This window comes from Rhinolophus ferrumequinum, chromosome 16 (genome assembly GCF_004115265.2).
Source record: "Rhinolophus ferrumequinum isolate MPI-CBG mRhiFer1 chromosome 16, mRhiFer1_v1.p, whole genome shotgun sequence".
NCBI lineage: Eukaryota > Metazoa > Chordata > Mammalia > Chiroptera > Rhinolophidae > Rhinolophus > Rhinolophus ferrumequinum.
Genome location: NC_046299.1, coordinates 63,677,570 through 63,701,033, shown reverse-complemented (window position 1 = coordinate 63,701,033; position 23,464 = coordinate 63,677,570). Strand labels below are relative to the sequence as shown.

At 43.9% G+C, this 23,464-nt stretch overlaps 1 protein-coding gene across 1 annotated transcript in view; it reads left to right on the top strand.

Annotated features, from left to right (window-relative positions):
• Positions 1-23,464, top strand: part of VSTM4 (V-set and transmembrane domain containing 4) — a 102,364-nt gene that overhangs the window by 21,025 nt on the left and 57,875 nt on the right. The window contains exon 3 of the mRNA XM_033131414.1: positions 9,493-9,561. Within this exon, the coding sequence (XP_032987305.1) occupies positions 9,493-9,561 (69 nt within the window). The remainder of the gene's footprint in view (positions 1-9,492; positions 9,562-23,464) is intronic.

The window sequence follows — 23,464 nt, the reverse complement described above, 5'->3', positions numbered from 1 at the left end:
TCGTGGTGTCCAACAACTCAACTAAGTATTTCTGTCCTGAAATCTGAGACCATAATATGCCCCTAGAGCCTGAGACCAGCTGTTCTCTTTCGGGTCAATTCCAAGGTCACTTTTGAAATGAGGTGAAGATTTTACATGTTAGGAGGCCCAACTGTCTCCAATCAGTGCAAAATAACGAATAGCAAGTTGTGGCAAACATTGTTTGCAATTAATGATACTTTATGAAGACATTCATTACTCTGTTCCCGCAGACGGTGTCTGTGTTTGTTGTCCACACTCAGTGATGGCAGCTCACTCACTGTCCAATGGTTGTGCAGTTTGTACATTAAGCCGGCTGTCTTCCCATTATTGGGGCGTCAGGGTCCCCATTACCCTCCACGTACCCTTCACCACCTCTATCTGGAGTCCCCACATCCACGTACTTTCCATTTGTGTTTTGTGTCTGCTCTTTGGTAATCCCTTGGCCTCTATGTGCTACCTCTGCTGCCCACACTTTGGGAGTCTCCCTGCCTGTGTGCCTTTTCCATCCTGCTTGATGTCCCTGGGCCCCCCACACTTGCCTTCCTCAGACATGTATCTGGCCTGGTCCTTCCCAGGATATGCAGATCCTGTTCTAAACATGAGGACAGCCCAGGAGTACATGCGAGGCTGGACTAGCCCTAACGCCTGGTTTTCCTTCAGATGCTGACAAGAGATGAAGCCTGAGGGTTCCTGGGCTCCCAGGCTGGGGCAGCCTCTTGGGTGCCATTTGTCCTTTGCTGTCCTCAAGCTTTGAGATGGACCAGTTTGCAGGGCTCAGCTGAGGACACTGCATGGGCCCTTCGTCCCAGGGAGCATGGGCCCCTGGCGTTCACAAGAGTCGCATTTCAGGCTTCTGCTCTCAGGGGTTCAACAGCTCTGACTCCCCAAACTTCATAAGAAGTGATGTTCAACGGCTTTCTGCCTAGCTCAGCCGCCCGCAGACTCAGAAGCAGGCTGATATTCTGCGCTGAAGTGAAACTCCATAGTTTCAGATAGAGTTGTCTTCATCAACAGTGAAAATGCTGATAACAGAAGCAATTTGCAAAGGCTGTCTCCTGCCATTTAATCAGTATTTCAATCTAACCCCAAATAACATATTTGAATAAGCCAACTTGTCATTTGACTTATAATCATGTAAGTAAGCTTTAAATGTAAGGAGTGGATAGAGCAAACGGAAAACTCTGTAACCTAAAAGTATTTGGGGGCAAAGGTGAAATTATAATGTAATTTCTCATCTGACTATTTAACCCCAAAATGTTACAGGGAATTTAATAATTGGATCTGAAAGTACTTCCACAGGGAACTGATATTTCAAGTTTCAGTGGAAGAAATTAAATAATTCCTTTTTCTCTGGAGACATGGAAGAGATAATTAGGAATGAGATTAACTAAACATTTAGTGCTACTGCTTAATTAAACAAGCACACATCATGATGCTTAAAGTGTCATTGGGTCCAGATACTCAAAGGGAACAAACTGACAACTGGAGTATAATTTAAACACCACATAAAACAATTCTTCATTGTTCCTACCCATATTCCGACTGCTATTGTCTTGGAAGAATTTCAGAGATTGAAAATGTAACCCGAGCGTGTGTATTCAGCCCCAGCTCATGAGCCTGTGACCACCGCACCTTGCCCTAGAGAGGTGAGTGTGGAGAGCTTTGATCCCTGCCCTCCTGGGCCCCAGCCTCACAACCTAGAGGAGGAGACATGTGTAGATATGGGCAGAGATTTGATAGACATTATCGAGAGCTAATACAAGGAGAGTGTGAGAAGGCCATTCAAGAGGGCGACGCTGGCGTGGGCCTGACAGAGAGACAAAGGTACATTCTTGGGGAGATATGAGAAGGTCACCTGGGAGGAGGTGAGATTCTGCCGGGGCCTCAGGGTGCTAAGGGCTAGGGCCCTGCCATGTCAGGAGACAAAATAGCCTGGGCAAAGATGTGGACAGGGGAGAAGAAGAATTTGCAACAACCCTGATGGACGTGGATGCATGTTTGTGTTTGGTGAGGGTCGGGTAGACAGCGATAAGAAGAGAGGTTGGCGTGGTGGGCCTGGCCCGCGACCTTGACTGCGGGGAAACTGCCAGATTCTTCTTAGATGCCTCCTCACAACGGACACAGTGCATGGTACACAAAAGAGCTCAGCAACAGGTTGTTTTTAATGAAAAAATGAATGAGTGATCTAAAATGCCATTTTAATTAACGGCAGCAAGGAGTGGAAGGTGATAGCAAGCAAAAATATAGGCCGATCCTGCAGTTGTGTCTGGAACAAGCCAGTTACCAAGCCCCGAGTTTCACAATTTCCTAACTGCTGTTTGGGAACACAGCTGATTCCAACCCGGACACAAACCTCTTTTCCAACTGCCTTGTCACAATACGAAGTGTATTTGATATGCTTTTTGTTTACCCTTTTGGTTTGTTTTTTAGAATTTGTCTTAGAGTGAACACGAAAGGAAAGAGTGGCTTGAAATAGACAGAGCTGGAGCTTTCCGTTTCTCATCAATGGCTCCATCCGTGCAGGTCATTCAGAGGTCCTGCTCACATACATGGCTTTGTGCGGGTCCCAGGAGAGACTGTCTTTGGCCTGAGTCTTGGAGGGGCCAGGCGAAACGGAAGCAATAAACAAACTGAGGACAGAAACAGAAAAGGTCTCTGTCTTTCTGGGCCTGCATTTACCTTCCCCGAGAATGCTGTTCTAGTCATAAAAAGTGGGGACACAGCCACATTCAGCTTTTTCCCTTGAGAACCATCATTGAATAAGAAGGGCCAGGGAACTGAGTATATTAATTTTTTAATTTGCAGCAAGGGTGTTGACTCATGTTTGTTTAAGGGTCCTTTCTTGTGCATATTTCATATCACCAACCTCTTCCAGTCATAACTTTTTTCTTGCATTGATTTGTACAAAATACTGCCTAAGGAAACTGAGGCAGAACGGTGTCCGCTTTCCCGATTTCTATATCCCCTGGGTGCAAATTAGCAAGGTCTACACAGCAGGGACCAGGGTCTTTAACTTCTGCTTCTCTCCTTTCAACTTGAAAGAACTTAAGAATCATCTTCTGCTTAAGGTTTGAGAATTTCCTGCCTCCGTTCTGTAAGAAACTGAGAACTCGGACTGTAAAGCGAATCATAATAGACCCAAAGCATGCAACTCCAAGTCCAGACCATTGTAGAAAAGGCAGTCTTGACGGCCTGGTGTGCTGGTGCATTCCCACTGCTTCGGAGGCAGGACTTCCAGGTGAAAGAAGCTGGCCCCCTGCCCTCACCTTTCTTCCCTGCCTCCCACAGTGTAACGATGTTGTGGCCCTAGTACCAAGTTCCCTTTGGGAGACCTTGACCCACCTTGCAAAGAAATATAAAGTGAAGAACACGACTTTAGAAGAAGCTATTTTTCAAAGGGCAGGCATATGGTATAATGTTCATTCCATTCATTCATTCAAAGTAACTAAGAATTGTTATGGGCCAGGAAGGATTCTAGGAAGTAAAGAAAATGGATGCAATCCCTTCCCTTCAGCTGGGGTGGCGGACAAGGAACAAGATAAACGAATAAAGCATAGTGATGCTTTCTAAGGCAACACATTCAGCAGGGAGGGAGGGTGCAACACATTAGATAATCGCTGGAGGAAGGCTTCTCTCCAGCTTCCCATTGTAAGTCAGCCACACGGAAAGACACGTCAATCTTTATAGATGCCTGCCCTTTGGAAAATAGCTTCTTCTAAAGTCGTGTTCTTCACTTTATATTTCTTTGCAAGGAGTTATGCTATTTAAAGGCGCCCTTTTGGAGTCCTTTGTTTGTAAACATTTATGTGATTGGCCCAGTCCTTAGGTTTTGCTGTTATTCTTGTTTTCTGTGGATTAAGCTGAAGAAGCACTGGTTTAGTTTTGAGTCCTGGACCCTGCCCTGGATTGGACGGGAGAAGGAGGCCCAGGCTCTGATTCCTTAGGATTTGAATCCTCTCTCCCACGTCTTTGTGGACTTGTTGTCCACCTGTGTACTAGGAGTATGTGAGTCAGGCTGCCCCAGCTGGGGCCTGAAGCCCTCAAGCCTCAGAGTTTCCTCAACGGTGTGCTCCCTAATTGTGCCTATTCCCGAGCTCTCCCCAGATCTCGAACCGGAAGCTCAGGGTGACGCCTGGAAATCTCCATTTTTAACAAGACTCCTAGTTCATTCTCCTGCAGCTAACGTTTTTAGAAATCTTGGTCTTTGGGCACTAAATAAAGGCTATACCCTGTCCAATCAAGATCTGGAGAATCTGAAGAATGCATTAGCACGGCCTGGCCAGCAGTAAGCAGAAGGGGAACGGTGAAGCCGAGTTTCCCAAGCTCATGGTTTCCCTGTGTCCTCACTGCTGCTCCTTTCGTCTCACTTTCTCCTCTGCCTGTGCCAGAGCCCTGTCTACTCCCCTCTCCATCAACACCTGCATTCTGGACGGCTGTGTGTGTCAGAAATGTAACCTTACTTTAGATGTAACCTCTGGATGCAATTTAAGCTGCTTTAATTGTAGGATTCTTTATTAAAGGAATTAGGGGCACAAGTGGGAAAAAAATATTGGGAAAAGGAGCCTCTCCAGGGCCTCTAAAAATCGTCAACCATCTGTTTCATGGATGACGGCGTCAGTCCTTGAACGCAGGTCCAGATAAAGGTGTCAGTATCGTCAGTGAACAGGAGGAGACAGGAAGAGAACGGATGGCCCCTCAGCCCAGAGGGCATTGTCACAGGGTCTTGGTGTGAACTCAGGGGACACAGTCTGCCACAGCCTGTGAAACGTGCCTTTCCCAGGGGAGTTGGCGGATATTCTGTCCGAGCTAGGAATCAAGGCTCTCAGTTTTCACACCTCGCTGAGTGATGGTTTCCCCACAGGCCCCATCAAAACGGTCTTGACTAGGATTCTCTGTTTCCACCCTGCTTCCTCCAGACACGAGGCTGATAGGATCAGTGTGTCTCGGTACCTCTGTGCTGCATTCCTCCAGGCTGTTTGATCTTGTGGCCACTTTCAACCAGTTTTTCCCAGAGGAACTGAGACCTGGTGGCTTTCACACCATGCCCCTTTTTAGATTTCATCTGACTCTGCTCTCGGGGAGGGCCCCAGGACAGGCTGCAGCTCAGTCATCCACACCACTGCCTCACCAGAAGGGCAGAGGAGCTGTGCCCCCGGGAGCTGCGGTCCCGAGGAAATGACAAAGCTGTCAACAGATCAGTTGATGACTTAGCTTTGGAGTGCTCTTTACTCCCCTTCTCTGCTGTGAGCCCCGTCCGATTCATATGTGGGCATAGGAGTCAGATAGAAATCAGATGCCCACTCTATTTCTGGTAAAGCTGTACTGAGAAAACTGCTTTGGCGCTGAGGCCAAATGGGCTTCCCTGATCAGTTACACTACCTGCCTCTGTGCTCTCTCCCAGGCCCGCGCTCTGTGGGATGAGGGGGTCCTGTACCACCTACCATCCTGGGACCCCTGGACGCAGGAAGGATGGAAGAGGAGGGTGCATATGACTGGCCCCAGGCAAGGCTCCCTGGGAAGCAGGGCTGATAACACTCCAAGCCCCTGGGGTAATGAGACCTTCCCAAGGAGGCACACACTGCCCACCCCCACATTAGCTGTTTTCTGAAAGGCCAGTCTCAGAGCACATGGCAAGGCGGAGGCCACCTTGGCAGGGCATTGAGCACATACCTCTCATGCAGAGAGGGGCAGTATGTCAGAAGCTCACCTGAATCAGGGGCTCCTCTTCTCCTGCTGGGCGTAAGAAGGGGGTGAGTGGAGATGGGAGCGTGGGGAGAGTTAGGGAGTGGTACTCCCTACAGTCATGCTCCCTCCTGGGCAGGGACCGAATCGCATTCCTCCTCCCCACCTTGGAAACCCAAGCACAGAGGAGTGCGGCCCCCACTCACAGTTGAGACCCTACAAGACAGCCCAGTGGTTAAATGGCTGGCTGAGTGCATGTGCATCCCTAATTCTGAGGGATTAAGCTGAGAACTGCCCAATCGTAGGGGCTGTCAGAAGGTGAGGACTGTCAGCAACCTGAGCTGATGTTTAGGATCCACCAGGACTTTGGCCGTGAAAGGCTGTCTGTGGCCTTCTGCCAGTTGTCGGGGAGTCCGGCAGAATGCGAGGCAATGTGAGGTAAACACTTCAAAGTGACAAATAAAAGGCCATGACCTTCTGATGACTAAAGTCACTGGAAACCATTACACATGCTCTTTGATCAAGAGGTTTGCACTTTATTTCGGAGAGTCTTTGACCAACGTTAGTAACCTGTAGTTGGAAAATATGCCACTCTTTCCTTGGTCAAGCAAAATGTTTCCTTGAAATATTTCTTCCTCTGCCATCCTGTCCACTCTGCAGTGGCCTCTTCCACTCAGCGTCTCAGGGAGACCATGGTGACTTTATGTCAGCTGTGCACAGCTGTGCTGTGGAGGGAGGTATGGTAATAAAGCCAGTAAACCCACTGCTTATCCTTTGCACAGCCCTGCTGTGTCGGCCTGGCTATATGCAATACTGTGTTTCCTTATGGTTTGTGGACTCAGACACATGGCTTGACCGTGTGTGAAATTCACTTTGAGATAGCATGTGATTAGCAGCTGAAACAAGCTCGTTAGCTAGAACCTTGGGAAAACTTCTGGAGCTCTGGCAGTGTCCGTGTAAAGATTTTTCTTTCTTGTAGGACCAGATAAGATTATGACTAGTATTACTGATCAAAGTTGCTGCAATTTCCCCTAAAACAGCTGCACTGAGGGGAGGTGAGGAGCATCCATGAATTCCTTGCTTGGAATCTCAGTTTGCTGGCTCTTTCAGCTCACGTCTCCATAAGTCAATTGGAGAGACTTTGTGACCTTCTATCTCAAAAACGGCAAAGGGAATTGTAATCGGACTCAATCAAGGGCCCACAGTTTCTGAAAAGAAAAAAGGAAAGATGAATAAACGGTTGTCTGAAGGCATCTATCTTTGCTAGAGTGGTAACAGCCTGTTTGAGCTGTAGACATTTAGCCACAAACACAGGGAGTTCTTTCTTAGGGACCATTTGGACAACTGAGGATTCATACTCTGAGGCAAAGGGCTGACAGCCAAGGGCCGTGCTGGACTTAGGTGTGGGAATTAGAGCAGGCAATAAAATAGACTAAAATCCCTGTCTTAGGGAGTTCACGTCCTTGTGGTTACAAATGGCTCCCTAGGTCTCAGGCGTTGTTCTGAGCACTTGACATTATGAACCCATTAGATACTCACACTTGCTCTGACAGTAGGGACTTCTTAGCATCACTGCATAACAAATGGGGAAACTAAGGCACTGGGAAGTTAAATGACTTGCCCACGGTCACAATCAGCAAATGGCAACTTCGTATCTCCACTTAGTACATCAGTGCATCTCAAACTTTGAAGTGCATATGATTCACCTGGGGAATCTGGGTTGAAAAGAGATGCTGATCCAGTAGACCTGGGTTGGGACCCTTGTGATTCTGCACTCTGACCAGCCTCCAAATGACACTGAAGCTGCTAGTCCATGGACACACGTGGCGTGGTAAGGCTCTGGACCATGACGAGCATCCCTGAGCTCCTGAAAACTTAAGCTCCTTGGAGATGCATTTCGTTCTCATTTCTTTATTGTCTCCATTAGGACTCTGTGGTTATCCTAGCCTAGGTTCAATTAGTTGAAGCTATGAAAACCCATTCAAGCTAATTCAGAAGAGAGGAAGGGATAGTTTAAGGATCCAGAGCTCGTGGAATACAAGGATAGCAAACACAATACATCAGCGTTCTTAGGACCCAAAATACCGTCAAGATCAAGTCTATCAGACCCACAGGTCCTCTCACTTTGACCTTTCTCTTATGGGTTCTGCTTTCTGCTCTATTCCGCTTGCCTGTTCTCTAAACATAGCTGCCTGCCCCAAAATCCACAAGCTCTTTCACCCGCAGGGTCCACAACAACCATATGTACTTTGTTTCTTAGTTTAAATTCATGAAATGGGAATCTGACCGGTTGCTCTGGTGGTCAGTGATTATGGGGGCTGTGAGTGGGGCAAATTAAGTAGAAGGATTGGCTGACATATCTAATATCACATGCAAGTCCAAATATCCAGTGAGAGTTCCTTCCTGGACGTCCATCAGAAAGAAATAGATCATTTATTCAATAGCCACCTATCAGCTGCCACGCAGTTTGCCAAATGGTGGGGATATAGAGATAGAAGATGCAGCTTCTGGTTTTAGGGAATTTAGGTTCTTATGAGAGAGGAGGAGTTCTTCTCCAGTAATGGCAGACGAACACAGCAGACCAAAGCCCTCCTTCTGAGGACAGTTAGGAAAGGTGAAAAACAATCTGCATTTCAGTTTTCCTAATTACAAATTTATATTTCATAAATACATTTGTATTACATAATCACACAATTATATATGTGCGTATATATTTCAGCTACCCTACTTGTTCTCTGAGGGACAATATAGATAGATAATAGAAAGAGAGAGAGAGAGAGAGAGAGAGAGAGAGAGAGAGAGAGAGAGAGAGAGAGAGAGAGAGAGAGAGAGAAAGAAAGAAAGAAAAAGAAAGAAGATAGATTCTTTTTATTTGGGTCTTAGATTCTTTTCTTTAGAGCTCTTCAGTGTGGTAGCCACTGACCACATGTGGTTATTTAAATTTAAATTAATGAAAATTAAATACAGTTACAAATTCACTTTCTCAGTCCCGTGTGGACTGGCCACGTGTGGATTGCACATGGTCAACAGCCTCCTGTACCAGGCTGCTGTACGTACAGTGCGGACATAGAGCATTTCCAGCATCTCAGAATGTTCTGTTGAACCATATTTTCATTCCTTGACATTTTACATATTCTGTCAGGTTTATTTTTAAGTTTTTACCAATGATTATGTTTCCCCTGTGCATGGAAACTTTTCGTGGTTCTAGACTCTTCAGTATGATGTTCAAGGTTTAACACAGCGGAACTCAGTTCTCTTTCCCTGACAGCAGGCACAGTGAATTCAATGATCAACCACTGACAGACAGCAGACAACATAACCTCAAAAGCAGGTGTCTGCTGCTCTGTGTGACTGTCGTGCATGGAGAATGGTGCTCAGAGCGCTGACCCTGAGTCATCAGATGGCCTCAAGATACTCTATCTTGGATACCAAATGGTACAATAATAATGTTTTAGTTCTTGGAATTCCCATCGGAGGACTCCTGCCTTTGCACATGTGTGGGGCAAGTGGGACTTCTATTGAACTGGGTCCCAGCTTTGCCACTTACTGCCTTTTAAACAGACACCTTAATTCTCCTCTCTGGTGCCTCCAGTCTCTCAGTTGTTGTAAGTCATTGAACCTCTCCCTGGCATGTGAGTTGTGATAATTAAATGTGGTTTTGCAATTGTGAAAATTACTTTATAAATTTAAGTGCGGCATGTACCATATGGCATTATTTTGGATCGCAGTGTATGTCAGGTCCACAAGCTACTCTACTTCATGGTATGCCATTTCATTTTTATCTTACAGTGATTTCCCTCAAAGCTTCTGAAGATTCATCATTTGAAAAAAAGAAAGAGACTTGGGCATTTTTTGAAGGTAAAGCTTGCATATTTCTTTATTATAAGAGGCCACCTCCCTTTTAAATAGTAGAAAAGGCATAGGATAGGAGGAAAGGATCCTAACTTCTTAGTTTTGCCACATCAAGCTGTGTTCTTGCCCTAAACTTACTCAAGAGTAGGATGGGAATTTCTGGTGGTATCAGCCCACAGGTTTTGAAAGAGTAAAGGTGAAGGCTCCAACCTACATTATTGGGGGGTTTTGTTTTGTTTTGCTCCAGAATTTCTATTCCCAGGTGATATTACAGAGGGATATTCAAGTAATATAAAAATGGAAAGTATATCCACTGTGACTTGTTTTATCTCAAATCCTTAAGGAGTTTGAGATTCTGGCAGCACTTTGAAACCTTAAGCAAGTAATTTTCAACCCATTTTAGAATCACTGCGGAACCTTTAAAAATCACTGGGGAATCTTTAAAAACACTAGAGATTTTGGATGAGTTGGACCTTGTTAAAGCTGTCCAGGTGATTCCAGCATGTAGCCAGGGCCTTAGAGCCGGGTTCCCAAAGCTGGTCCCAGGCCAGCGGCAGCAGCACTACTGGGGAGCCTGTTACAAATGCACTGTGTTGGGCACCACCCTCGCATGCAGAATCAAAAACTCACCGATGGTGCCCAGCCCGCCCGGTGGTTGATACCAGCTCCAACTTGAGCCTTGGAGCAGTGATTCTTAACAGGAGGCGATTTTGCCCTTCCAAGAGACATTTGTCAACCTGTGGATACATTTTTGGTTGCCACAACTACCGTGTTTCCCAAAAATAAGACCTAGCCGGACAATCAGCTCTAATGCGTATTTGGAGCAAAACTTAATATAAGACCCGGTATGATATGATATGATACGACATGACATGACATGACATGACATGACATTACAATATATTACATTACATTATATTATATTATATTATTATAGTAAAATAAGACCGGGTTTTATAATGATTTTTGCTCCAAAAGACACATTAGAGCTGATTGTCCAGCTAGGTCTTATTTTTGGGGAAACACAGTAGTATTTTGGTGCTACTGGCATCTACTGGGTACATGACAAGGATGCTGCTAAATAGCCTGGAATGCATAGGTCAGCCCCCCGACGACAAAGAATTATCTGGCCCCAACTGTCAAGGGTTCCAAGACTGAGAAACCTTGCCTTAGAGTAAGGAAAATTCACAGAAATTATTATCACAAAGTGTTTGAGGATTATGACCATAAGCAATGAAAGGATGTGCTTTGTGAGTTCTCAGGCAGAGCCTTTGATCAGTACAAACTGACTAATGTTGAGGTGATCAGGAAATTGTGAAGGATTACATCTCGGGAAGGCGTGGCATTATTGATGAGAATGACCTTGTCAAAGAATCCAAGGAGACGTGTGTGCCTCAGGCCTTCACCATCCCCTTCAGTGAACTCAGCAGGCGTGGTGGAAGCACAGCTTGCCCCAGGGGAGAGCATTTGGACTCAAATTCACTTTCCAAAACCAAGTTCAAAGCAGTGGGTTGAGGCACTTTTTCTCTTAGAAAAATATCACCATAATTATGAACATCATTTGCAAACCATGAAGTGTCACCTAGGTAGGCCATTAAGATTTATACTTTCATTTAAAAAAAATATTTATTTTTTTTCAGTTACAGTTGACATTCAATATTATTTTAAATTAGTTTCAGGTGTTCAGTATAGTGGTTAGACATGCAATTTATGTAGTGATCTCCTGATTAGTCTAGTACCCACCTGACATTATACTTAGTCGTTGAAACATTATTGACTATATTCTCTATGCTTTACTTTACATCCGCATGACTATTGTAACTACAAATTTGTATTTCTTAATCCCTTTACCTTTTCACCCAGCTCCCCAAACTTCCTTCCCTCTGGCAGCCATCAGTTTGTTCTCTGTGTCTTTGAGTCTGTTTCTGTTTTGTTTGTTCGTTTATTTTGTTCTTTATATTCCACATATAAGTGAGATCATATGGTATTTCTTGTTCTCAGTTTGACTTATTTCACTTAGCATAATACCCTCTAGGTCCATCCATGTTGTCACAAATGGTAAGATTTCATTCTTTTTTTTATGGCTGAATAATATTCCATTGTATATATGTAGCACATACATACACGTATTCTTTATCCAGTCTGATGGGCACTTGTGTTGCTTCCATGTATTGGCTATTGTAAATATCACTGCAGTATCTTTTCAAATTAGTGCTTTGGATTTCTTCAGGTAAATACCCAGAAGTGGAATTGCTAGGTCATAAAGTAGTTCTATTTTTAAAAATTTGAGGAACCTCCATACTGTTTTCCATAGTGGCTGCACTAGTCTGCAATCCCACCAACAGTGCATAAGAGTTCCCTTTTCTCCACATTCTCGCCAACACTTCTTTGTTGATTTATGGATGACAGCCATTCTGACTGGTGTGAGGTGATATCTCATTGTGGTTTTAATTTGCATTTCTCTGATGATTAGTGAGGTTGAGCATTTTTTCATATGTCTATTGGCCATGTGTATGTCCGTTTGGAGAAATGTCTATTTGGGTCCTCTGCCCATTTTTCAATTGGATTCGTTGTGTTTTTTTTTTGTTGTTGTTCTTTTTGGTGTTGAGTTATATGAGATCTTTAACATTAACCCCTTATCAGATGTATCATTGGCAAATATCTTCTCCCATTCAGCAGGGTGTCCTTTCACTTGGTTGATGGTTTCCTTTGATGTGAAAAAACTTTTTAGTTTGATGTAGTCTCATTTGTTTGTTTTTTTTTCTTTTGTTTCCCTTGCCCGAGGAGATAGATCAGAAAAAAATAGCACTAAGAGCAATGTCAGAGAGTTTACTGCCTATGTTTTCTTCTAGGAGTTTTATGTTCTCGGGTCTTACATTTAAGTCTTTAATCCACTTTGAGTTATTTCTGTATATGGTGTAAGAAGGTGGTCTGGTTTCATTTTTTGTGTGTTTATCTGTCCAGTTTTCCCAATACCATTTATTGAATAGGCTGTGTTTACCCTAATGTATATTCTTTCCTTCTTTGTCACAGATTAAGTGACCATATAGGCGTGGGTTTATTTCTGGGCTTTCTATTCTGTCCCATTGATCTATGTGTCTTTATGCCAGTACCATGCTGTCTTGATTACTATAGGCCTGTAGTATATTTTGATATCGGGTAGCATGATACTTCCAATTTTGTTCTCTTTTCTCGAGATTGCTGTAGATCTTCAGGGTCTTATGTGGGTCCATACAAATTTTAAGATTATTTGTTCTAGTTCTGTGAAAAATGCCATTGGTGTTTTGATAGGCATTGCATTGAAGCTATAGATTGCTTAGGGTATTATGGACATTTTAACAATGTTAATTCTTTCTATCCATGAGCATGGTATATGCTTCCATTTATTTGTGTCTTCTTCAAGTTCTTTCTTCAGTGTCATAGCTTTCTGAGTGCAAGTCTTTCACCTCCTTGGTTAAATTTATTACTAGGTATTTTATTTATTTATTTTTGATGCTTTTGTAAATGGGATTGTTTTTTTACTTTCTCTTTATGGCAGTTCATTATTGGTGTATAAAAATGCAACCAATTTCTGAATATTAATTTTGTATCCTGCTACTTTACTCAATTCATTTATCAGTTCTAATAGTTTTTTTGTGGAATCTTTCAAATTCTCTCTATATAGTATCATGTCATATACAAATAATGACAGTTTTACTTCTTCATTTCCAATTTGGATGACTTTTACTTCTTTTTCTTGCCTGATTGGAGTGGCTAAGACTTCCAGAACTATGTTGAATAAAAGTGGTGGAAGTGGGCATTCCTGTCTTGTTCCTGATCTCAAGGAGAATGTTTTTAGCTTTTCCCCATTGAGTATGATGTTAGCTGTGGGTTTGTTATATATGGCTTTATTATTTTGAGGTATGTTCCATCTCTTCCCACTTTCCTGAGAGTTTTTATCATAAATGAATTCTGAATTTTGTCAACTTTATGAATTTTCTGCATTCCTTGATATGATCACATGATTTTTATCTTTCATTTTGTTTATATGGTGTATCACATTGATTTGTAGATATTGAACCAAACTTGAATCCCAGGAGTAAAACCTACTTGACCATGGTGTATGATCTTTCTAATGTATTGCTGAATTTGGTTTGCTAATATTTTATTGAGGATTTTTGCATCTATGTTCGTTAGGGATATCGGCCTATAGTTTTCTTTTTTGTAATGTCTTTGTCTGGTTTTGGAATTAGGGTAATTGTGGCCTTGTAGAATGAGCTAAGGAGCTTTTCCTCTCCTTGAATTTTTTGGAATAGTTTGAGAAGGATAGCTGTTAATTCTTCTTTGAATATTTGGTAAAATTTACCTTTGAAGCCATCCAGTGAAGGACTTTTGTTTGTTGGGAGTTTTTTGATTACTGATTTGATTGGATTAGTAGTAATAGGTCAGTTTAGATTTTCTATTTGATCTTGATTTGGTGTTAGAAGATTGTATGTTTCTAGGAATATATCAATTTTTTTCCAGATTGTACAATTTGTTGACATACAATTGTTCATAATATTTTCTTATAATCCTTTGTATTTCTCTGGTGTCAAGTTGTCACTTCCCTATCATTTCTGATTTTATTTGGTTCCTCTTTTTTTTCTTGATGGATATGCTTAAAGATTTATCAATTTTGTTTATATGTTCAAAGAAACAGCTCTTGGTTACATTGATTGTATTTTTAGACTTTGTTTTATTTCCTTTCTGGTCTTTATTATTTTCTTCCTTCTACTTACTTTGGGTTTTGTTTGCTGTTCTTTTTCCAGTTCCTTTAGGTGGAGGGTTAGATTATTAATTTGATATTTTTCTTGTTTCTTGAGGTAGGCCTGTACTGCTATGAATTTCCCTCTTAGGACTGCTTTTGCTGTGTCCCATAGATTTTGTGTTTTCATTTTCATTTGTTTCAAGGTATCTTTTGATTTCCTCCTTGATTTTATTGTTGGCACATTCATTATATAGTGGCATGTTATTTAGCCTTCATATGTTTGTGTGTTTTTCAGGTTTTTTTTCCTGTAATTGATTTTTAGTTTCATACCTTTGTGGTCAGAAAAGACGCTTGGCATGATTTCATTCTTCGTAAATTTATTGAGTCTTGTTTTGTGGCCTAACATATGGTCTATCCTGGAAAATGGGAAGATGTTCTATATGTACTTGAAAAGAATGTATATTCTTCTGTTTTGGGGTAAAATGCTCTAAAAATATCAATTGAATCTATCTGATGTAGTGTGTCATTTAAGGTCGCTGTTTCCTTGTTGATTTTCTGTCTGGAAAATCTATTCATTGGTGTCAGTGGGGTATTAAAGTTCTCTACTATCATTGGATTACTGACAATCTCTCCTTTTATATTGATCAGTTTTTGCTTTACTTATTTAGGTGCTCCTACATTGGGTGCATAAATGTTTATGAGGGTTATATCCTTTTGTTGGATTGATCCTTTATCTTGTAATGTCGCTCTTTGTCTCTTATTATAGCCTTTGTTTTAAAGTCTATTTTGTGTAAGTATTGCTACCCCAGCTTTTTTTGTTTGTTTGTTTCCATTTGGATGAAATATCTTTTTCCATCCCTTTACTTTCAGCCTGTCTGTGTCTTTCGATCTGAAATAGGTCTCTTTTAGACAGCATATGTTTGAGTCTTGTTTCGTTATCCACTCAGCTCACCTATGTCTTTTGATTGGAGCATCTATTTACATTTAAAGTCATTATTGATAGATATACAGTTATTGCCATTTTAAAATTCCCATTTATATTCCTTTCCCCCCCTTTTCCTTCTTCTTAAAGAAGTCCCTTTGACATTTCTTGTAATACTGGTTTGATGATGATGAATTACTTCAGCTTTTACTTTTCTGGTGAGCTCTTTATCGCTGTTTAAATTTTAAATGATATCCTTGCTGAATAGAGTAGTCTCAGTCGTAGGTCCTTTCTTTTCATCACTTTGAATATTTCTTACCAGTCCCTTCTTGCCTGCGAAGTTTCTGTTGTGAGAAATCTACTGACAATGTTATGGGAGCTCCCTCGTAGGTAACTAGTTGCCTTTCTCTTACTGCTTTTAGGATTCTCTCTCTGTCTTTAACCTTTCCCATTTTAATTATAATGTATCATGTTGTGGGCCTGTTTTGAGTTCATCTTGTGTGAGACACTCTGTGCTTCCTGGACTTGTATGTCTATTTCCTTCTCCAGGTTAGAAAATTTTTCAGTCATTGTTTCTTCAAATAGGTTCTGAATACCTTGCTTTCTCTCTTTTTCTGGTACTCCTGTGATGTGAATGTTATTATACTTGATGTTGTACCAGAGGTCTCTTGAACTGTCCTCATTCTTTGTTTGTTTGTTTGTTTTATTCTTTGTTCTTTTTGCTATTCTGATTGGGCATTTTCTGCTACCTTATCTTCCAAATCCTTGATTCAATCCTCTGCTTCATCTACTCTGCTGGTAATTCCTTGTAATACATTCTTCATTTCAGCTATTGTTTTCTTCACTTCTGAGTGGTTTTTTTGTTTGTTTGTTTTTGTTTTGTTTTTATGTCCTTTTTTATGCTTGCTATCTCTTTGTTAAACTTCTCAGTAAGTTTCTTGAGCATCCTTATAACCAGTGTTTTGAACTCTTTATCTGGTAGTGTGCTTGCCTCCATTTTGTTTTGTTCTTTTTCTGGAGTTTTCTCCCGTTCTTTCATTTGGGACATATTTTTTTGTTTCCTCATTTTGCTGCCTCTCTGTGTTTGTACCTATGTATTAGGTAGATCTACTACATCTGTCAGTCTTGCCGGGTGACCTTATGTAGTAGGTATCCTGTGGGACCCAGTGGTGCAATCTCCCTGGCCACCTGCTCCGGGTGATTCAGGAGTTTCTCTTGTGTGGGTTGTGTGTGCCCTCCTGTTATTGTTGAGCCTTGATTGCTATTGTCGTGTCCGTGGGTGGGGTTGACCCTCAGGCAGGCTGGCTATGGGGTTTGGCCACTTCCATAGCTTATGGGCTGCTGTGCAGGGGACTTGCTTACTCCATGAAACGGGCTTTGCCCCAGCTGGCTCTGGTGCCTGCTAAGACTGTCCTTTGTGTGTGCCACTTGTGGGGCTACTTGGCTAGTGTTCTACTGTAGTCTGAAGCCAACCTCTAAGTATATTGGTTCTGGGTCCTCTTGAGAGGGGCTCCAGTGCAGGCCCAGGTCTGCCGCTGCCTGTGACTGGCCAGGGATTACCTGGTAGGAGCTACAAAGTGATCAGCAGTTGGTCACTGCCTGTGCTGGATCTAGAGACTCATGAGAGAGGCCACACTGTGAACCGAGGGTGGCTGTCTCCAGTCCTGGGCCTAGGGAAGCTCCACAAAAAGCCCAGGGCACCCTGAGACCGCTACCACCTGCCAGCTCCCATATGACTCAGGTGCTGATAGAGCCTCATGCATTAAGTGAATTAAGTGAGGAGAGGTCTCAGGGAATCACCCGGGTGGGACGAGTGGTGTTCACCAGGTTAATGTAGATTCTGGTTTGGTGCCAGTGCTGAGCCTGGAGCTACTCAGCAAATGTCTGAGAGAACACTAAGGCCAGCTGCAGCTTGCCTGGGGCTCATAAACCCCTGAGAGTTGTCCAATAAAGCGTGTAGCACAGGCTGGGCTGGCTGCTGGCTGGGAAAATGCCTCTGGTGTTGCATGAGTCAGGTCAGATGATGTCCCAGGGAGCCAGGAGGGTGGAGTGTGCGGAGCTCATCAGGCCAATTGAGACTCATATTTGGCCATGTTGGGGAGGGCTCACCAGAGGTAAGATGGTGCCCACCTGCTGGCTGCCCAGGAGAAGGATTATACACAGGGAAAATGGCGGCTGTCTCTCCAGTCCTCATCCTGAAGTCACACAACTTAGTTTCTCCCTGTATGTCTGTATTCCTCTGAGTTATCATCCCTCTGCCGGAGCCCAGGGTGAGTGTAGCAAGTGAGTGAGTCTGTGTGTGGGCCCTTTAAGAGGACGTCTGGGTTTCCCGCAGCCTTCCATCCCACCGAGATGGTCAGAATCCCCGCTGACTTTCACAGCCAGATGTTGTGGGGGCTCCTCTTCTCAGCACTAGTACTCTGGGCTGGGTAGCCCAGTGTGGGGCTGGGGTCCCTCACTCCTCTGGGGGGAACCTCCATGGCTGAGATATCCCTTCTGATTCTCAACTGCCACACACAGTTGTGTGACCTGTTCTGCACCTCCCGTTCTCGATATGGCTTCTTCTCTGTATCCTTAGTTATATACTTCTGTTCAGCCAGACTTCAGATGGTTCTTTAGGTTGATTGTTCTATAATTTAGTTGCAATTTTGGTGTGGTCACAGGAGGAGCAAGCACAGCATTTATCTATTCCGCCATCTTGGATCCCCTTCTAGTTATTGTTTCACTTTGAAATCATAAATATTGTGTTTCTCAGATTGTATTTTACTCTAATAGTGATTCTTTGTAGTCTCAGCATTTCTTCTGCATGCTTTGTAGTTACCTTCATCTTTATTTGATGACCTTTTCTAGCAAAATAATCACAAATCCCCTCAGCTTTTTGTTCAGTGAATGCCTGTTAGGTAGCACAGAGATGAAAATGACTTGACTCCTCCTCCTAAGGTGAAGCAGTAGAAAAATCGATTGATTTAGCCCATGTTTCTGGAACTGCCTTATGACCCAGGCACTGTGATGGGTGGGAGTACGGTGATGTCCTGGGGGTGCCCTAAGGCAGGTCACTAGTGGCTGTGACTGCAGGAGCCCTATTTATCATCAGATGCATAAGGATCTGGGGGGGGGGGGTTGTTAGTAACCCAGACTCTGTGCTCCTCCCTGAGAATCTGATTATTGCATTCAGGAGCAGATCAAAGAATTTGCAGTTTTTCAGCTCTCCAGGTGTTTCCAGGGCAAGTGGTCTGAGAACTGTGTTTTGAAAATACCAGGAAACAAAGATGAAGACTTTATATGTTTGGAAGGATTATAGCATTTAGTTCCCACATGCCTTGCAGTACAATTTATCTACAACAGTTTGTGTAATGTTTTATAATTCACGTGTAGCTATAGAGTATCAGGATTACCCCCTCCCTAACTCTCTACACAATGTCCGTAGCCCAACATGCCCACTTTTCTCAACACAGAAAACTAGATCTCCTCTGAAAAGCAGAATTGGCATTCTCACTCTGTGCAGTGCCTCAGAGCAGCTGTTCCACAGTGCTCTTGTCCTGTGATTTCGGCAGCAGCTACCTTGGGCTTTGCTTTTTTAACCCCACCACAAGCTTTGGTGAGGTCAAGGGAACAGATGAAATTCCCTGGGGCCAATTCCAGGCCTTTGGCCCTTTGTTCCTGGATGGGAGAGCAGCAGGAGGGCTTGTTGAGAGATATCCATCCTCCTGGGCTTAGTGGGCCTGGCTGTGCGCCCGCCCCGCAGCACAAAAAAGTCTTTGTTAGGCCTCTTGGTGAGATGCTGGTGTGAGTTAACATCCCACTGGGTTGTTGTTCAGGTATTTTACCCCAGCAAGATGATATTACAGGCTGGATAAAAAAACAGTGGCAGTACACAGTTTTCTTCACAGAATTGCGATCTCCTAAGCATTGTCATTTGCCTTGGAAATGGAGAGGACTGACACTGACTTTCTAGATTCGGTAGTTCGGGAGAGTTGGGTTCCTTCACTGTGCCGAGGAATGCTGGAGTTACCAGGTTTCAAAGCAGCTCTGAGTACCCCTCTAGGCCTCAGGTTGCCTGGCAACAGGTGCTGTCTGCCTTTCTTTGGGGCCACTCTGCCTGGCCTGCTATGGCTTGGCTTTGTGGGAGGGCGGGAGCTGGCACACGGATGGATGCTGTACCCCATCTCAGCCTCCCTGCCACGTGAGCATCACTCCAGCCTCACCATCTGCTTCAGGGAGGCCTGGGCTGGGGGCCGTGGGGGGACATTTTCTGCATGGCGGCTTGCAATTGAGCCTAAAAATGACACTGGTGTTTTTGGAAGTCCAATGGCAAAAGACAAAACTGCAAATGAATGCAGGGAATATAAGAAGATTTTTAGAATTATTTTGTGTGTGCAGGTATATGTGGTATTTTAAGAGTGAATCCACAGATGTTTTATTAAATTTGGACCTGAAGGCTTGCTTGGATCCAGCTTCTGGACAAGCATTGTTTGACCTAGTCTGTTTTAAAACCGTTGAGCCAACATTTATAATTAGAGGGGTAATTACATAAAACTTAAAGGAAAAGTTGGAAGACCTGACAGCACTGGGCCTGCAAATGGCTGCCTGGAGCAGAGCTGCGGTGGCTCTGTCGGGCGGGACACGGCTGTGCTCTAGCTCGCTGGCAAAAGGTGGCCCCAGAATCATGGAAGTGTGTGACCCCGGCTTAAATGGCTCAGGGTTTAACCTCTGTTTGTAGAGAAAAACAGGGGAGGTGCTTTCAGTGTTTTGAGTAGATACAGCAGGGCGATTGTTTTTATGCAGCAAAAGAAATGCTTGGAACAGAGACAAAAATGAGGAGTTTGGGGGAATGCTCGCTGCCCAATCCAGGGAAACTCAGGGGTTCTTTCTGAGCTTTCCTCCTCCTGCAGGGTCCCATGTATTAAGGTTCATGTACCTTCAAGAACACACCAGAGAACAGGCACGATCCGTCTGAGGCCGGTGGAGACCCACGCGGGTGGCTGGTGCCTGCTGGCCGGTGTCCACAGCCCGAGGGCCTGCGTGCTTGGCGGTTAGCTGAGCCTTCCAGACTGGCCAGATGTTTTATGATTCTGTAGCTGCACTGCCTGTGGAGAGCCCCCTTTGTGGCATGTGGAGGAGGCTATGATCGGAAACCACACGTGGGCCTCTTGGAGCCCCTTGCCTCCTGCCAGGGCAGAGTAGGCCACAGATGTCTATAGTGTGCTTCTGGGGATGCTTGTGGGAGATTCTTGCCGTGACCTTGTCCCTCCTTGGTTCCTGCATCCCAGAACCAAAGGGAGAGTTTGATGAAGAGGGGAGCTGGCAGATCACGTCATCCTGCTCCAATCACACAGTAACTTCAATAAGACAGTTTTTCCCCATTCTGAGAATAAGACTGAAGCCAAATTGCCCTTGCGTTTTGGCCCAGGGACCCCCAGCTCCAGAATCCCTTGGAGGCAGATGTTGTATCCACCTGCCACATGTCTGTCTGCCTGGTAATGTGACCGCATCGTTCCCCGTCTTCTTGTGCCAGAAATGGCTCCACAGCCTTGTTCCTGGAATAGTTTGTTGAATGGTGTGTAAATCCGGGATTGGTCGTGTGTTCCCTAAGTTCTGGCCTGGCCTGTGTCCTGTCATGAATCCGGCTCTGTGACCTGTGCTCTCCTCTCTCCCCACTGACCACTCACAGAGGGCTCCCCATGGTAATTTGCAAAGCCCACACAGCTGAGATGCAGGCGTTCTTGGAAAGGCAGTTTTCATTTTGGTGATGGGAGTTTTCTCTGTTCCTGTCTCAAGTCCCTCATGCGTCATGGACCTGCTCGACCCCTGTGCTCGGCTTGGCTCCCACCATCCTCCTGAACTGGCTTTCCCCCGGGATTTTTCCAAGAGCTTCCTTGTGGGAAAACCTAATGGATATTTTCCAGCAGCATTTGATGTTATTAAGGAATCTTTGTTACAACGTTTTACTATCTTGGCTTCTAGAATTCTCACTCCTGCCCCTTTTTCTGCTCCTATGATGCTCCCAGCTCCCTCTGTGGGAGACACTTCCTTATTCCCATTTACTTAACCCACTCTTTTCAGTGTTAGTGTAGGTGCTCTCGTCACCTGCAGCCTTGTCCTGTTGTGCTTTCCACTTATTTTTGTCCAGGCTTCTAAGTTTCCTGGAACAGAAACGCACTCTAACTAGCTGAGACAGAAAAAGAAAAAGCTGACTGAGCTCCTGGGCTCCAGGGGCAGAAGCTGCACTGGGCTTCCCTGGGCAGGGGCTACGGAAGAAGAGTGGGAAGGAATCTTAGATGTCTGATTCCATCCCTCTCCTTGCTCCTCTGTCACTGACCATAAGCCTCACCTGCTTCTCCAGGCTCACTGTGGAAGCCAGCCACCCCACCACCCCCAGCATACTTGCTTTTTCAGTTTAAACAGCAAGCTAACTGCTTCTCCAGTCCCAAGGGCTTTATAATGGTGCATTCCTGTTGACTTAGCAATTCCATTTCTAGGAACTTAATCTTAAGCACGTAATGGGAGAGACGCATTAAGGTTTAAGCGTATGAATGCTCATTATAGAATCATTTACACCAATAATAAGATAAGTCACTTAAATTAATATGATAAACTTTTATCACATTTTTAAAAACAGTTCAGAATCAATTTTTGAAGAGAGCTTAATGAGATAGTGAGATTAAACAAAAAGCAAGATATGAAACTGTATGATCTTAATTCAAAAACATATACATATACATCATAAAGTATACCAAATGTTAGCAGCACTTATTGCAGCGTGAGGGATGCTGAATACTTTGTTTCTCTCTATATATTTTTATTCTCTCTCTCTGTTTTTGCATTTTCCGTGTTGTTTTGAATATGACTCAGAGCAGAGCTCCAGTCCTCTGGGCAGACCCTCTCGGCGCCCCCGGGCTGTGTCGGGCTCCTTCTCTGCTTGTTTCTGGTACTGGGCACACATTCCTATTTTGCAGGTACCATGCAGCAGCCTCTGATTTCTTGATGACAGGACCTTTGGATGTTCTTGGTTATCGTTCTTGTATCTAGGAGCATGCTGAACATGGCTGATAATAAATGTGTGTTGCCTGAAGAAACTTAAGTCAGCAGAGAAACATTTTTGCTAAGTTCAAACATTTGTCGGATTCACACAACTGTATCTTTTTGCTGCATATAGAAGGTTAAAATAAAACTTTTGGCTTCCCTTTCCCTTTCCAAGCATTTTATCAATCAGACTGGTGATAAGGTTGATCACTGGAGTTTAAGAAATAGATGGATACTGTTATGGCCTGAATGTTTGTGTCCCCCCCGCCAAATTCCTATGTTGAAATCCTAACCCCTAATGTGATGTCGTTAGAAGGTGGGGCCTTTGGGAGGTGATTGGGTCACAAGGATGGAGCCCTCATGGTGGGATTAGTGTCCCTGTGAGAGGAGATGCCGCGAGAGCTTGTCTGCTGTCCTCTGTCCTCTGTCTTGGGAGGATGTCAAGAGAAGCCGTTTCCAAACCGGAAGAGAGCTCTCACCAGACACCAGATTGGCCAGCGCCTTGACCTTCTGAGAAATGTTTGTGGTTTAAACCACACATTTTGTTATACTAGCCCAGACTGATTAAGACATATGTGAACATGGTTTAACTATTCAAACTTAAAATTGATTTTGGGAAAGTTGTAGCTTAACATGTGTTTCTAAGAAATAACACAGAGAGAGAGCTCCTTTCCATCAGTTTGTACCCTTTACCAGTGGTGACATCTTGCAAAACTCCAGTGCGATATTGCAACCAGGATGTTGACATCGATACAGCCAAGACACAGAACGTTCGCATCCCACAGGGTCCCTTAGAGCCGAACCCATTTTTTCCCAGCCCCCACTCTCTCCTTAACCTTTGGCAACCACTAATCTGTTCTCCCTTTCTATAATTTTGCCATTTCAAGAATGGTATATAAAGTAAACATTACATAAAATAAAATCATACAGTATGTAACCTTTGGGGATTTTTTTTTTTCTTCACTCAGCATAATTCTCTGGAGATTCATCCAGGTCGCTGCATATGTCAATAGTCTGTTCCTCTTTATCGCTGCGTAGTGAGTTCTCCACTGTGTGATGGACGACAGTTGTTTTAACCAGGCCCCCACTGAGGGACATCTGGGCTGTTTCCAAATTGTTGGCTATTATGAATAAGGCTGCAATAAATATACGTGTACAGGTTTTTGTGTGAACTTAAGTTTTCATTTCTCCGAACAAATTCCAGAGTGTGCCTGCACGGTTGAATGCTGGTTGTAGGT